Here is a 17,248-nt window from a genome sequence, read left to right on the forward strand (position 1 = left end):
CATGGGTAGATGCATACTTGTGTCAGTTCTTGTGCCTTTTAGAATGAGGAGATCACCAAGGGAATGCCATTAAAATATTCCCCAGACCATAATGCTCCCTCCACTGGCCTGGACCCTTCTGATGATTGATTGCTTTCAGACGTTTCATGCTGTATACGCCAATGGCCATCGCCCGATCAAAAACAAGACGCGATTTATTTGGAAATGCCACTTGTTACCACTTATTGGATGTCCAGTTGTTGGTGTGCAAATTCCAGTCTTCACTGCCAATGAACAGCAGTAAGCACGGGTGCATGAACCAGGCACCTGCAGTGAGGCCCATATACTGTTCCATGTCTATTCACCTGTACCCATCTCTGCAGCCATTGTTCACTCCTGTTATCCCCTATGGCCCATGATGCACCACAGTTTCCTCAGCACCGGCTTTGGATAGTGGAATTTTGCTGTGTACACTTTAACTATGGGAGCACTTGAACAGTTTATAAACTTAGCTATTTCAGATATGCTTCCACCCTTCACTGAACGTCAATGATCGTACTCTGTTGGATGTCAGTTAAGTTCCTCTGTTCTTGCATTATGATGATGATTGAATTGTTTTCCATGTCCCCCCAACACTATTTACATACCCTTCACTGCTAATGCTGCCACCTGCTGCCTGTGAGTAGTTACTGAACATTCACAGTATCAATGGAGGTCACATTAATGTGACTGGACTGTATATAAATGTGGATTCTTGGACAACAAAAATATCTGTCTGTGATTCGAAAATTTGATATTACTTGTCTGAATGTGGAGTGAAATGGATTTTTTATATACTTTTCAGTCTTTTTGAGCCTCGTTAAATGGCTGAAATATTGGGATGGCTGGTAGCACCTCTGACTGATGCAACAGTGTATTAGTTACATGATTGATGAATTTCTGGTATTGGTTTAGATGCTGCTACATCAGAATTTTATTATCCCTAGCAGTGCTTGGTAAACCACAACTGCAACCACCTTGTCAACAATATTGTGACACTCACTTAAGGTCAACAATTTCTAAATTAAAATTGGTTATTAGTCCACAAAACCTAACAATAACAATGCTTGGCAGAAACTCATATGTGCTGAAATAGAAGTTCTTGTGGTTGTTTCATGAGTAAGTTTCATTAAAGTCTAAGCACTACTTAATTCCTATGCATACATTTAGTGAAGGCTGGCAGTGGTGGAGACAACACATTCATAAGTCAAAGCACTGTGCACAAGATTGAAATTTGACCTGGTATACTGTTATGGTGCTTGGAGCTCACTGGTAGAGGTGAGTCAAATACAGCAACTGAGAAAGAGACTGCCATTGGGTGGCCTTAAATTTGCCCTCTATGGAAATTCACATGACTGGCCACCCATATTGGTAGTGCTCATGTCGCAGACATCCTTGGTGGAGGTGGTGACATTACACGTACCAGTATGTCTGCATCTTCCATTCTCGTATCTGGCAGGGTTACTAAACACACTATAAAGTAAATAGAACTCCAAGCTAATGAAGTTACATAAACACCTACTATGGCTATCAGCACAAGAACCCTGTTCATCTCTGTCTCAGTCAGTTTTGTTGAAGCTAGAGGCTCATTCAATGATCAAGCATTTCCTGTTAAATGTATTATGCTGGTCAGCATGAGGCTTCGTAGCACTAGCGTTTTGGAATGCAGCCGCAGTACCATGTGACATTTAGGTATCTTCATTTTGACATACAGATGCGCTATCCTCACTGAGCATGTACTGTCTACGTACTAAAAGCAAATCTGTATTTATTATGTTTCTGCATGTATTACATTTCTAGTCCTTTGTAGGGTTTTTTCTCTCCTTTCAGCGACAGGTCTAACTCTTCACAGTGAAAATGAAACTTCATTTCTCTTGTAGCACACCTTGCCACTTTTTGCCATTTTTCCACAGTTTTCACCAAGGTTTTCAATAGACCTAAACTCCACCTGAACAGGTCATGAAGGCCCAATGGTACTGACCGGCCACTGTGTCATCCTCAGCCCACAGGCAACACTGCATGCGGATATGGAGGGGCATGTGGTCAGCACACTGCTCTCCTGGCCATATGTCAGTGTACGAGAATGGAGCCGCTACTTCTCAGTTGAGTAGCTCCTCAGTTTGCCTCCCAAGGGCTGAGTGCACCCCGCTTGCCAACTATGCTCGACACACTGGATGGTCACCCGTCCAAGTGGGTAGCCCAGCCTGACAGTGCTTACCTTTGCTGATCTGACAGGAACCGGTGTTACCACTGCAGCAAGGCTGTTGGCTTTTCAGGACACTTAGAGCTTAGCAACAGTTCTCTGTATGTTTCACTTTCATACTGTTTTTATTTTTTAGTTCATATTTTAGCAACCACCAATAATGTCTTCTTTTCACTCCTTTATCTTTAAAGCTTTGTGCAAGTCATCTTCATTGCAACTTGTGTTGACCACATTTTTCACAATGAGTTTACATTTATGCATTTGGAGTGATACACGGTTTTACAGTTTGCATACGTAATTGACTAACTCACACACATTTTACAGAAACATTGAGGTGAGTTGTTCATTTTGCATGACTTTAAAGCCAAAGTCTTTGGTCCATGTGTGTTTGCATTTTCACATTTCCCCCATTACTTTCTTCCACTGTTTTTATTATGACATAGCACAGCTTACACAATTGGTCACAATATTCACTCGATAATTTGCAATTTAAATGTTTTCCTTGTGCTTTTATGCTTATTTGCAATGCTGTTATATTAATAATCTACATTCTGCACCATCTTCAGGGTGGGAGGGACTCTCTGTGATTTATAGTCACTATAAACAAACTTTTAAACAATCAATGACCACTACATAACAGGTATAAAGTGTATCATAGGCTTTATATATTTTAGGCTTCCCAAACGATAATGTGTGAAACCCCTGTTTTAACCATATAGTAAAATTTAAATTAGTAATGAACTGACCTCTGCTGGATGCCAAAAATATAATAAAGTGGAACATTGATGTGACATGGCCATGCACTGGGTACCAAAATGCAGTGAAATGGAAAATTGACACGGGCCTGCAATCAGTGCCAAAAATTAGTAAAATCAATATTGGCAATTCAGGGAAAAATTTACATTTGTTATAATCATTCAGAAATAATCCACACAATAAGCGCAGGGTTAGTTTAATTGGGTATAAACACAGCTCAGTAATTGGGCATGTTGGAGGAGATTAGTCTCTTAATTTTGTCACCTGATGGAATTGATGTGGTGTGGCCAGGCGGTGTGATGTCGGCACATTGTGTTGGTCTCTTGAGGAGACATACAATTTGGGATGAACACCATAACTTAACCTCTGAAGAACAAAAATAAAAACTTTGTGACTGAGTGGATGCTTAAATAATGTAAGTTATGGAAAGTAACAGTTACAGATTGAATTTTGTAATACTGGCAGAAAGTCCAACACTTGCCAAGTGTAGGAGATGTAGCAAAATCCTTTCCACTGAGTCCTTTCCACTGAGCAGCATCCCATTTCGCCAGTCCCACTTCACAGTGATAAGGAAGAATAGAGGAGTTGATGATGGTAAGCACATCATCCATGCAAGGTCTTCCCAATGTGGCTGGTTGTGTTGGAACTCTTGGCTGCCATTGTGGCACAGGCCTAAATAGTCATCTTGTGGAGTAACATTTCTGTTTTATTGGCCCAGTGCCTGTTGCACTTGTCGCCACAGCTGTCTTCCCCAGAGGAGACAGTCTTCTGAGTCTTCTTCAACATCCATATCCACTGTCTCCTGGAAGGGGGGGGGGACAGTCATTAATCCACATCTATCAGCAATGACTGGGATCTGGGATGCTTGATGGTCATCATTGTGTGGGCAGTTAATGTCCTTGCCAGTGGATGTTGGCGGTGCAACTTCTGAAAGTGGAATGTTTGAAATCATGGTGTCTGGAACAGAAAACCAAGTTAGGCCTTCCACGGGCATTGAATAATACTGACGTGGTCGAACTTGGTTGATGTGTGTCCAGTGACGGGAAGCATTTGTGAGCTCAACTCAACTCTGACCAAGACTTGTCCCAGAAGTCAAGTGATGGAGGCTGGTGTTCAGCAGGGGTGTTATAGCCTGTATAGTATCATGTACAGAAAACAAATTGTGGCAGGACAGATGGGAGGGAGGACTCAGCCACAGAGGGGTGGACAACTGTTAGTTGCGATCAATGTTGACAAAATTTCACTCATCTGTTCCTGAAGGCATGCACAAATCTTTGCGCCAACCCGTGTGACACTGGATGAAAAGGAGCAGTATGTGCAAGAGCAATACTATGAGTGGTGCAGGAATTGGAAAACTCGGAAGAAGTGAACTGTTGGCCATTATCTGTAACAACAGTTTCTTGAAGGTCCTCAAAGGCAAACGTGTGGATAATGCTTTGATGGTGTGGGTAGAGAATGTGGAGGTCATCCTGGTCACAAATGAATAACTTTTTCATGTTTCTATTGCAGTGAGCCATGAGGAGCCTAGAAAGGAGGCTGCAAACTCAAGATGAACATACAACCAGGAGGTGGAATAGGTGGGCCATGGAAAATAATGGTGGGGGGAGGGGGGGTGGACTGTTTGCTCTTAAATGCTGTACATGAAGAGATCAAAACAGTGATGCCTGTGTCCATATCTCGGCATGTTGTAATGTTGCTGGGTAATCACTTTGTTAGCAGCCCTCCGCCCCTCCCTTCCAGTGGCCCTCACACAGCAGTGCAATTCTCTGTTGAAGCATTTGTGAAATGACCAACCATGTGTGCCCATTGTCCCCGAGGATGAGGACCGTGCTCTGGATGGTGGAGAGCTTGTGGCAGCACTCCCAAAAACTCTGCACTTCATGGTGCTGTAGTGCCCTCCTGCTGCTGGGCTAGACTTGTTGAATGTAGTTTTTTACCCCCTGGAGGATGAGATCTTTCTTGGTGTGGTGGCTGACCAGGTGGGTGTCCAACAGCATCCTCTGTGTCATCATCTAAGTGACAACACACCACTGGATTGGTGTTGCAGTCTGGGATGGTGCCTATAGGCAGACATGACTAGAGGTCTGCATTCACAAGATTTTTAGTGGGTCCATAGTGGATGCCTCCGAATATTCTGAGAAGAATAATGCCCGCCATCATATAGGTCTTGCGATCTGTTAGCAAGGTGAAAGAGTGACCATAAATAATGTCGTGAAATTCTTTAATGCCAAAAATGATTGCTCCTCATTTTCTATTTGGCCATGATATTTCTGAGAAGGAATTAAAGTCTATGACACAAAAGCAATTGGGCATTTGACCCCATTGGAAACAGAGGAGAGCACTGTGCCAATACCATAACCAGGTGCATCAGCTGCAAGGAAAAGAGATAGCTCTGGGTTGTATGCAGTGAGGCATGTGGGCTGGAGCAGAGCTTGTTTAAAGTCTCAGAATGCTTTATCACAGTGTGTGGGCCACTGTCACAGTACATTATTTAGCAGATGGTAGTGGAGTGGTTCCACAACTGCCGCTGCATGTGGAATGAAGTGGAGGTAACAGTTTATTTGACCTAACACTGATTTGAACTGGGACCTGCCTTGAGGCACTGGTAGTCCCTGTGTTATGACTTTATATTGTGCTGTGGTTAAAACACCTGAAATACTGACAATATGTTCAAGATATGCCATTAGTTTTACAAAATATTCACATTTTTTCTCAATTACAATGAAGATTCCCTTTTTCAAACATGGTTAATGGCCCTCTCAGTTCTGTGTGAGATGTGCTGTATCTTTTCCAGCTACTAGGATGTAATCGAGATAGTTTACAGTCCCTGCAAGCTTGAGCGATAGTTGTTCGAGGTATCACCGGAAAACGATTGGCACAGTTGTGATACTGAAAAGTAGCCAATTGTACTGGAATAATTAAAATGCCATGTTAATGTCTGGCATGTCTTGAGAAGCAGTATCCAAAGGTAGCTGCAGGTATGCAGCTTTAAGGTCAATCTTTGCAAACATCTTTCCACCCATAGGTCAAACCATGTCATTGCTCATCTTGGGAATGGGACGTGTATAGTAGGTCAGAAATCAAACCCACATATACAGGGCTATTACAAATGATTGAAGCGATTTCATAAATTCACTGTAGCTCCATTCATTGACATATGGTCACGACACACTACAGATACGTAGAAAAACTCATAAAGTTTTGTTCGGCTGAAGCCGCACTTCAGGTTTCTGCCACCAGAGCGCTCGAGAGCGCAGTGAGACAAAATGGCGACAGGACCCGAGAAAGCGTATGTCGTGCTTGAAATGCACTCACATCAGTCAGTCATAACAGTGCAATGACACTCCAGTACGAAGTTCAACAAAGATCCACCAACTGCTAACTCCATTCGGTGATGGTATGTGCAGTTTAAAGCTTCTGGATGCTTCTGTAAGGGGAAATCAACGGGTCGGCCTGCAGTGAGCGAAGAAACGGTTGAACGCGTGTGGGCAAGTTTCACGCGTAGCCCGCGGAAGTTGATGAATAAAGCAAGCAGGGAGCTAAACGTACCACAGCCGACGGTTTGGAAAATCTTACGGAAAAGGCTAAAGCAGAATCCTTACCGTTTACAATAGCTACAAGCCCTGACACCCGATGACAAAGTCAAACGCTTTGAATTTTCAGCGCGGTTGCAACAGCTCATGGAAGAGGATGCGTTCAGCGCAAAACTTGTTTTCAGTGATGAAGCAACATTTTTTCTTAATGGTGAAGTGAACAGACACAATGTGCGAATCTGGGCGGTAGAGAATCCTCACGCATTCGTGCAGCAAATTCACAATTCACCAAAAGTTAACGTGTTTTGTGCAATCTCACGGTTTAAAGTTTACGACCCCTTTTTCTTCTGCGAAAAAAACGTTACAGGACACGTGTATCTGGACATGCTGGAAAATTGGCTCATGCCACAACTGGAGACTGACAGCGCTGACTTCATCTTTCAACAGGATGGTGCTCCACCGCTCTTCCATCATGATGTTCGGCATTTCTTAAACAGGAGATTGGAAAACCGATTGATCGGTCGTGGTGGAGATCATGATCAGCAATTCGTGTCATTGCCTCCACACTCTCCCGACTTAACCCCATGCGATTTCTTTCTGTGGGGTTATGTGAAAGATTCAGTGTTTAAACCTCCTCTACCAAGAAATGTGCCAGAACTGCGAGCTCGCATCAACGATGCTTTCAAACTCATTGATGGGGACATGTTGCGCCGAGTGTGGGAGGAACTTGATTATCGGCTTGATGTCTGCCGAATCACTGAAGGAGCACATATCGAACATTTTTGAATGCCTAAAAAAACTTTTTGAGTTTTTGTATGTGTGTGCAAAGCGTTGTGAAAATATCTCAAATAATAAAGTTATTGTAGAGCGGTGAAATCGCTTCAATCATTTGTAATAACCCTGTACTTTGAGACATTTATTTAGTTAGCTTACAGTTGGAAGTAACAACTCTAAAGAAAAACAAAGAATAAACATCCAACTCTCCAATGAATAAACAATGCACTTCACTGGTTGATCTCTTGTTCCCACGGTATCAACAACTGATTGTGCGTTGACTGTTACTTTAAATTTCCACAAACTCTCAGTGCCCCATTGGGTTTCCGCACAATGACTATCGGCATTGTCCATTGGCCATTGGAGACTACAGTCAGAATTCCTTCATCTTGGAGTTGGTTCACTGCTTTTCACAACAAATTTCATGCCGTGAAAAATTTGGAAACTGTGGGAGGAGAGTAATGTGTGCCTCAAAGTTCTGGACTCGTGTGGTTATTGGCATAAAGACTGACACAAAACATTTAAGGGGTATGTCTGTGGTTGTTGGGTTTTCCACAGGATTTACTGTGGGCTCAGCATTGTCGATTAAAGCCTTAACACTTGGAACAGGTTCATAACTAGAAGGTTTCATGTTCCAGATGCAGGAACATCTAGAATGCATGCCGTTAAGGTGGTAGCCCCATATTTGACTGAAGACTGGAAACAACCTGTAACCAATATGAGATTATTACTAAAACTTTTGAGGGGAGTAATAAATTGCTGAAGTGGGGGTGTGCCCACAGTTTGGTATGAGGGCCAGTCTGTAATTGTTACCCCAGACCTGGTGTCTATCTGAAGTTTGTCTGGAACCATGTTAATACTGACTGTAATCACCAGCAACTTCTGGGAATGTGGTAATACTGCCTGTATGAAAGCAATACCTGAGTGTTTGAGGTCCCCATGGGGCAATTGGTGCTGAAAAGGTTCTACATTCATCCAACTGACAGAAATGCTGGAAGTGGAATGATGAACTTCTGCCTTGTGTCCTACCTTTCCACATGTTGCACATTTTGTCCTTTAAAATCTGCATTGCTGACATGGATGCTTGATGAAGCTTTCATGACAGGAAGGTAAACTTTGAGGTCACCTGCTGCTGGGTGGTTCTTTGTCATTCTTGTAAGCCTGCTCGGTGAGAACTGCTGGGTGTGATGAAAAAACTGGAACCACATCCTGTGAGGAGGTCATGGAATGTACTGATTGTTCAAAAGTGTGTATGATAGGTAAGTTGGTGTCCAGTGTGAGGTCCTTCAGTGTTAACAAGTCTTGGTGTAGGGCTTCAACAGGTGCATGGATGAGCAACATTCCCGGAATGAGGGAGCATGCATAGGATTGCTAGCATTAATTGTTGGTACCTTGGAAATGTCACTCCCATGATAGACCTTGAAGCTATGTTACTCGTTCCCTGTGCGATTCAGCCGTAACTTGGGACAGCCACAGTCACATGGACTTGGGAATCAAGATACTCTGTGAGGCTAGATTTAATTGTAACATACAGTAGGGCTCTGATTCAGGATGGTGCAACTGTTGTATCAGTTGGTAAATAGAAGGACCGGCACTGGCAAGCAAAAATTCGTGCAAAAATTCGTGTTGCTGTGTATCACATTCACTTGTGTGGATGATGAAATGTTGCTCTATATACCAGGTCCAAGGCTCATCCTTCCATTCAAATGCTCAGAACAATGATGGTATTGGCTGGATATTGTGTATGGTTGTGTTGACCCACTTCTTTAGTTCCAACAAGGTGAGAACTGCCAATCATTCTACCAGTAGTTCATTTCTTTGCTGGATTCACTGTAACAGGATAGTCCAGGATGTGTCAGATCTACTTGTTCTTTGGCGGTGACCATTTTGAAACAATCCTAGAAATCCATAATGGTTACCTGGAACAGCATGCACTGAATGAAAATTTGTTCTTGAAAACCTCATTGCCAACTGAAATGTCCTTTTGTTTGGTTATATCACACAAAATGTTCACTAGGGTATGCCAATTAAGTAGTTTTGTTTGTTCCACAAGGGGAAAATCTCACAGATTTGGGGTGAACACATTAACTTCTGAAGAACAAAAATAAAAACTTCTTTACTGAATGGATGCTCAAATAATCTGAGTTCCAAAAAGTAACAGTCACAGATTGAGTTCCTTTAAGTCTGTAGCAATGAATTTTGTAATACTGGCAGAAAATCTGAAACTTCTCAAGTGTAAGAGACGTAACTAAACAGAATACCACATCCTCTCCACTCAGTGGCATCCCATTTGGCCAGTCCCACTTCACAGTGATGATGAAGAATGGAAGAGTTGATTGTGGTAGCACATTGTCCAGGTGAGGTCCCCCCAATATAGCTGGCTGTGCTGGAACTTCTGGCTGCCGTCGTGATATGGGCCAAAACATTTGTCTTGTGGAGAAGCACTACTGTTTGATTGGCTCACACTTAGTTTCAGCAGAAGCAGGAAATATTTTGACCTGCACAACATGATCGGGGCTATTCATGCACCTTGGAGATGTTACTAGCCAAGCTACTTTTGTCACCCTCTGTTAAACTGCTAGTAAGCTGATTGGTTTGAATTTATGCCTCATGGGGACCAGAGTTCTGTTGCCGTGATGCGTGCAGTGGAGGTTACTGTTGGCATCCATTTCACTTGTCACCACAGCAGCATATGCCACTGTTAGTGGCTGATTTCCTAATGGATTACACACAGGATTTTCTTGATAAAAGTTTTGGGAATACACTGAAGTGTTTCTCAGTATTACTAACCCATCAAGAAGGCTGCAGCTTAAGATGATACCCATTTGTATGGCATGTCGAGGTCTGTAAACACCTAATCAAGTGTCTCAGCTTCTTGGAACTTAGTGGGCTCTCTCAGCTGTCAGTCAGTCTTTAGACAGGACACCCCTTTCAGAGTAATGCATCATCATCATCATCATCATCACCATCATCATCGTTATCGTTTTCCAACTCCAGTTTCCCGAGTGTGGTGTACAAGCACTCAACATCTCATTCTGTCTTCATAGATATTCTGTTCCAGGACAGCTTCCCATTTCTGTCCTTTCTCATCCACATCAGAACTTACAGTTTCTATCCAGCATTTTCTTGGTCTTCCCTGAGGGTGAAATACCTTTCAGAAGGTCTTTGGCAGTTCATTCTCATTATGTGGCCATACCACTGCAGCCTGCATTTCTTTATGACACTGGTAACAGAAACCTCAATACCAGCTATTTTCCTGCTCATCTAATTCCTGATTTTGCCTTTTCTATTTGTTTGATTCATAGTTCTAGTGAATTTCATTTCTGTTGCCTTAATTCTGCTGAGGTCTTTGTTTAGTAGGGTACATATTTCTAAACCATATGTTAGATTGATACAAAATAGGTTTGGTACATGGTCACTTTTGTTTTTCATGGAATTTTATCAGTCCAGAGAAGAGTTTTGATTTGACTGTAAAAATTTGATTCTTTCTGTGTCCTGCTGAGTATTTTCTGCTTAATTGTATTGTCTTTAGAGATCATGCTACCTATGTACTTGAAATGTGAAACAGATTCTACTTTGACTCCTAGAAATATATTTGAGGTTGTTCCTTGCTTGTTGATGGTCATTTCTACTGTCTTTGTTTTACTTATTTGTAATCCATAATTTTTGAATGTGTTGCTCCAAGTATTAAGTTTCTTCTGTGCTTTGGCTTCTGTCTCTCCCCTTACTATTAAATCATCAGCAAAAACCAGGGCATTTGGTTCGCTGTCTATTTTCTTGATAGATTCTATGGTCTTTGCCATTATTACTACAAACAGGAGTGGTGATACGGCACTTCCTTGATGGACACCTCTCTTTGTTTCAAACCATTGTGATAATCTGTTGCCTATCTGGGCACAACTGTAACACTTTTGGTATAGCATTTGACTTTGTCGGTTAGTTGATTTGGCATCTTTGTCTTGGAAACATTCCCACATCTAATAATTTTTTCATAATGTGGGGCCACAGTCATAATATATTTCATTAAAGTCAGTACCACCACTAAACTGTTTTTTTATTTGCAGTTTTACATTTACACAATCATGATTTCAGCTTTAAAGTGCCATTATCAAGTGTTTTGGTGCTGTACAGTGCCTGAGATGGCATATTGTTATATTTAAAATACACTATTAGACACATTGTTTAAGGGTCAATATTTCTGGTAGAAGCCTACTGCTTTGTTTTATCACTGAGTATACCATCTTGACTCAAGAAATTCCCATAGCTTGTTTTTCAATGTCCACAAATACAATCACAAGATTTCTTCCATATTCCCAAAACTTTTCTGTTAACATTCTTACTGCAAAAATAAGATACATAGTACCTCGGTCGTTCCTGAATCAATGTTGTTCTTACTCAAGTGAAGGTTCTATTATCTTCCTAATTCTCATTTCTGTGATCTTTTCTGGCAGCTTCAAGGTGTGTGACAGCAGTGTGATGCCTCTGTAATTTCCACACTTTCATTGACTGTCCTTTTTAAACAGAGGGATGACGACTCCTTTACTCCAAACTTACGGGATTTTGTTTTCTTTCCAAACCACTGATAACACTCTATATAGCCAATTTAAGCCTAATATTCCAGCTGCCTTTATCATGTCTGAGCCAAGATCATCAAAGCCTTTTGACTTTCCATTCCGTATCCTCTTTAATGCTGTTTCTACCTCACACCATGTTAATGGATGTCCGTTAGTTTGGACTTAATCAATCACTCCAAAGTCGTTTATGGTTGTGTTGTCCCCATCTCCATTCAGCAGCAAGTTGAAATACCTTTTCATTTCATCCCTGATCCCTTCCTTTGTTCACAATCATCTGTTACCTGGGCAAGATTATTTACATATTCATTTCATTTGCTCTTTAGTACTTTGGTAATATAATTTCCTACTTCTCTGACAGTCTTCTTCTCTCCTTGTAGTAAAGTCTTCCCAGCACTTTTCCTTTTCTTCCTGGATCAGTCTTTTTACAGCTAGTTTCTTTCTCTGGTATTCCTGAGTGTTCAATTGCTAATTCATTTAGTCTATTATCTGTTTTCTGTTTTTCATGGTCTAATATCCTTTTCAGTACATTCCTAGCTTTTACTGCTGTCTGTAAACAATCATTCCACCAAGGTGTTTCCTTCTCTTTAGGTGCTTGTTGTCCACAGATCCCCTTGGCTTCTCGGACAAGGGTTTCTTTGAATAAGGACCATTCTTCTTATACTCCATCTTTCTCAGTTTTTGGTAACTTGGCTGATATTCATGCATTATACTTTATGTTCTTTTCCACATCCTTCAACAACCAAGTCCAAATCTGTGGCATTCTCTTTCATTTAAATTTTGACACTCGAACATCTTTTACGTCAGCAGTTAATAGCTGGTGGTCACTATCTAGGCACTCATTGGGTATGACTGTTACATCCTTAACATACTGACCAGCTTTTATTTCTGTAAAATGTGCATGACTAATGGAATAATGTGTACAAATTGTAAAACTGTTTATCATTCTAAATGCATGAATGTAAGTCCATTGTGAAAGATACGGTTTTGCATGACATACAATGAAGGCAACTTTAGCAAAAAACTAAACAAAATGGAGTGCAACAAAGAAATTATTACTAAGCAGTTAGATGGGATACATTCTTCAAAATAAAAACTGAAGAAACAAAAAAGAAGAAAGTGAAGCAAACAGAGAACTGTTGCTGAATTCTAGACCTCCCGAACACCTCAGTGAAGCGTGTGGAAAATGGCAGAATGTGGTATCAAGTGCATTAAAAGTTAAATGACTGCCTTGGTCCACAGCTTTCACAGTGCTACGTGAGGAAAGTGCAGGTTGGCTTTCACATGACTGATGGTTTCAGATCCACGCTGGTTGGTGTGGAGAAAGTCATTTGTACAATACATCTCATTATGTTTAAGCTCACAATATGTCCTACAATTCTATAACAGGTGGACATCAGAGAGACTGGATGGTACTTCTGCGGGTTACTTCTGCTGCACTTCTTTCAAATGGGTGTAATACTGTGCTTTCTACCAACTACTGAAAAATTCAAAGGAGCTACACTGTACTATAATTAAGGGGGGGGGGGGGACACCAGAGACTATGTGGAACGTTTGAAGAATCAGCATTACATGAGAAATCTGCAAATATACTACTGCATCATATTTAATGTTCCAGTAGTTACTATGATGTTAATATTAATCTAGAATTATTTAAGCATGGATTCTTACAGCACTTTGTGATTGAACAGAAGTGGAAGAAATGCTTGTACGTGGTATCATGCTAAGTACTCTCCACCATGCACTTCACTGTGGTTTGCAGAGTATTAACATAGATGTGTTTGGGTATTATAGTCTCAGAAACTTTATGTAAAAATTCTTATATGTGTTTATTTTTGTTTACAGGCTGTGGTAACCTTAGTCTATTTTTCGGTGAAGCATACACAGCAGCACCACACCCGAGAGCAGAGCACTGACAGCGGCATCAGTGAAAACTACGAGAGTGAAAGCAGCCCCCTGCTGGCAGGAGCTGAGGCTGGAGGCACAGTCTCAGACCATACCTACACGAGGGAAAGAGCTCAGTTTTATGGGGAATCGAGTGAAGGAAATGAAGCCACAGACTCCTGTCGAACAGTGTCTGTAACAGCAGGAGGTGCTTGTGAAGTATAGGGTGTTGCACTGCATACTGTATCATTTCAGAAAGAGAAAGAGAGAGTGAGCCTGTAGTGTTCATTTTTTTGTAAATATTCTGTTTCTCTTGGGGTTGCATTGTTTCTTTTTAGCAACTTATCTTTAATTTTTCTGTCATTTGAGTGACATTGTACAGTATTTTTTCCACAGTAGTCAGTACAGTTCAGCTACATAGTTCCAGAGTGATTTTAGAAATTTTAAAATTCCTGCAGTTGCAGTTGTTAGCTACTAAACATTCAGAACATACTTTTATCTGCACCCATTGATAATGCCTTCTCACGATAGTCGTATACATCTAAAAGACACAGATGCAAGCCTAACCAAATCGTCATTTCGTGTTGCACTTCTATATATGGTTATTTCATGCTGTGAGAAGCAAGAATACAAATGACATCAGTCATTACTCATATAGATTATGTTTAAAAGATTTCTGATTGAGCATGGTCATGAACATATTGCCCAGTTGTACAAACACGTCTTTCCAAACTTTGGCTACTGGTACGTCGAGCCTCCCAGCTGAAGGACTTTCTACTGAATACAATAATGGTCAAGTTGACAGGTGCTTCATGGCTCTTGTCATTTAGATTCATTTGACAGCTCCTGCAACACCTGTTTACATGCCTGTCTGCCTCTCGGTGAATCCTCAGTACGGTGAGTGACTGTCGTTGCTCATCTCAGTATTTACTCCCACTTTATCTTCAGATGGCAAGTAAATGGTTTTATTCGTCAGGATTATAAGATGCATTAAGCCTGTATGTAACTCATAGAATATTATGTTTCTGTGTTGCTTCTTTAAGAGATAGCTGGAAGCATAGGGTGTAAGAGCTTGAAAAAGAAAAATGAAAGATTTAGCCTTTAAATGAACAGGTGCATGGAAGATGTTTGAAGAAATGAAGGTGTGCACAATGGGACTAATTATATTTCATTCCATTAAATTGTTTGCATATGTGGCTTGAACTGCACTTGTTGGGACTTACCCTTTCATGCAAAACCTTTCCTCTTCAGATTTTGAAGAAGAGACTAATGACTTCTAAAGCTCACAGTCCTATTTCTTTGTTTGCGTTCACTTACATGCATCATAAGTGAAAACTGCTCTTTATGCATCTGTATGCTTTTTATGCATGTGGATATAGTGGTTTTTATTCTAACATTCCAATTTTATGTTTAGTTTTAATTTGCACATATAATATTGCGGTTGACTGGGTGAAGTATTGACTAAAATTTTAAGAAAATTTTCATTTAAGCTGAAAGAACTAACAGTGTGATAATGCCTGCAGAGTGTGTCATGTTATCTACCTGATTATTTTCATGATCACTACTGAAAATCACGTTGTTCCCATTCTCTCAGACATCTGCTTGTTCTGCATGTCATTCATACCTGGATCAATTCATTGCCCCAATTAAATGTGTTGTGTTGTTGTTGTAGCATGATATTTCCAGTGGGAGGCTAATTGCTGGATTGGAAAGCTTGTATCTCTCTTATCCTGGAGTTTGAGTGAACTTCCCTTCATTTAAGGTTCTTCGCTATATCCCTCTCTCCTCCTTCAGGAAGAAATTATTAGTTAAAAAAATTAGAGTAATTTTGTGTACCTTTTTGCATGTTCATTGGCAGTACTAAAAATTTGTCCACTTGGAGGTAAGATCTGGTCAGCAATTCATTTTTATAATTTTCTCAAATAAATTTTCTTTTGTTACAGTTATAACCAAAGTTCACACAGTTATCTCTCCTAAGTGAAACTGTTCAAAATGTATGTCAAATTCAATATTACATTTTGCATGTAATTTGATAAGTAATTGTACACCACCACGTCTTCTTCTATTGTTACAGGTAATGAGAAAGAGATAGCTCTAGACTGGTAGCCAGATACTGGGATTTACTGTCTCTGTGAAGAAAACATGGTTTACATATGATGGATGTTAAGAGTGAGTGTTGGTCAGTTTGTCTTCCTCTCAGGGGAAAAATTATGTTTTAAAATATTGACACTCTGGTAATTACACAGAACATTTTCACAACACAGTTTTTCTGTTTGGATGCATACAACCATATTTACCATGTTTCCTTTCTGCTTTGCGTCGTTTGGTGGCGCATGTCACAACTGTGTTGCCAGACACATATATCACCAACAGTTCATTACCTGCTCATTCTTGTACTGTTATCACATTTTGAATCTTTCCAGTTAAATTTGAAGGAAGAATGATTAGGCTTTAAGGTTCCACTGACAATGAGGTCATTAGAGGTGGGACTGTACTTGGATTTAGGAAGGATAGAGGAGGAGAGAGGAGAAAATCAGTCATGCTCTTTCAAAGGAACAATGTCAGCATTCAACTGTAAGTAGTTTATACAAGTCATGGCAAATCTAAATCTGGAAGGGCAGATGAGGATACGAACTTCTGTCCTCTCAAATATTCAACTGCATTTGGTTTGCCTTGATGTTCCCTCCACTTGTTCCATTATTAACTGTTCTTTTACTTTTTAATAACCATATGGAGAAATACAGTTATTATCATGAAAATGGGTCTTAGATCTACCAAAAGCCATCATAATCTTCATTCAAAGATAAGTAACTAGACCTGGGAACAAACCCTATCCATTAACCACTGTTACAATCAATTCCAGGTCAGCCAACAGAAACAAAAGCAATGATGCCAGCTTCATACTGTGAGTCAGCAAATGCTGACCTCCATTGTTTCAGGATATCGGTGCCTTTATCTTCATAACAGTTGAATTTTTGTTCCCTTCATTCATTGTCTTTTGATTGTAACAAATGTCTGTCAGTTTATCCAGACCCAACCTTTGCTTGAGTTTTATCATATTTTAAGCAACAGACACTGACAAAGTATGTCAAATTTTATCTCATCTGATTTCTGATTACTCGAATGACAGATCTTATTGGCGTTAATAGGGTATTGATGCTATGACTTCTTTTCAGATAACAACTTTTAGTTACTACTGTATTTACTTTGTAAAATTGTCTGTATTGGATATATTTTGTACATCTTTTATTCTAAGAAATGTTTTAAACTATTCTCTTAAAATATGAAAAAAATTACTCTACCGTTTTTATGTTTTTGGTGTATAAAACATATTTATGCTGAGTGTTTGGTTGTATAAACAAGTCTGATTTTGCAAGGTGCAGTTCCTTCCTGCAGTATAGAAAATTGATAGACTTTTTTTCATGAAGTGCTTTTTCTTCCATCAACCAGCTGTTAAAATTGATAGATGACTGTTTTTGTTCACTGAGTGACTCCTCATCATTAGCCTT

At 40.3% G+C, this 17,248-nt stretch overlaps 1 protein-coding gene across 1 annotated transcript in view; it reads left to right on the forward strand.

Moving 5' to 3' along the window:
• The window catches only part of LOC124776121 (MFS-type transporter SLC18B1-like), a 307,140-nt gene extending 293,176 nt beyond the window's left edge, over positions 1-13,964 (forward strand). Inside the window, exon 12 of the mRNA XM_047250961.1 lies at positions 13,701-13,964. Coding sequence (XP_047106917.1) covers positions 13,701-13,964 — 264 coding nt within the window. The remainder of the gene's footprint in view (positions 1-13,700) is intronic.
• The last annotated feature ends 3,284 nt before the right edge of the window (positions 13,965-17,248 follow it).

The sequence above is a fragment of the Schistocerca piceifrons genome, chromosome 2 (genome assembly GCF_021461385.2).
Source record: "Schistocerca piceifrons isolate TAMUIC-IGC-003096 chromosome 2, iqSchPice1.1, whole genome shotgun sequence".
NCBI lineage: Eukaryota > Metazoa > Arthropoda > Insecta > Orthoptera > Acrididae > Schistocerca > Schistocerca piceifrons.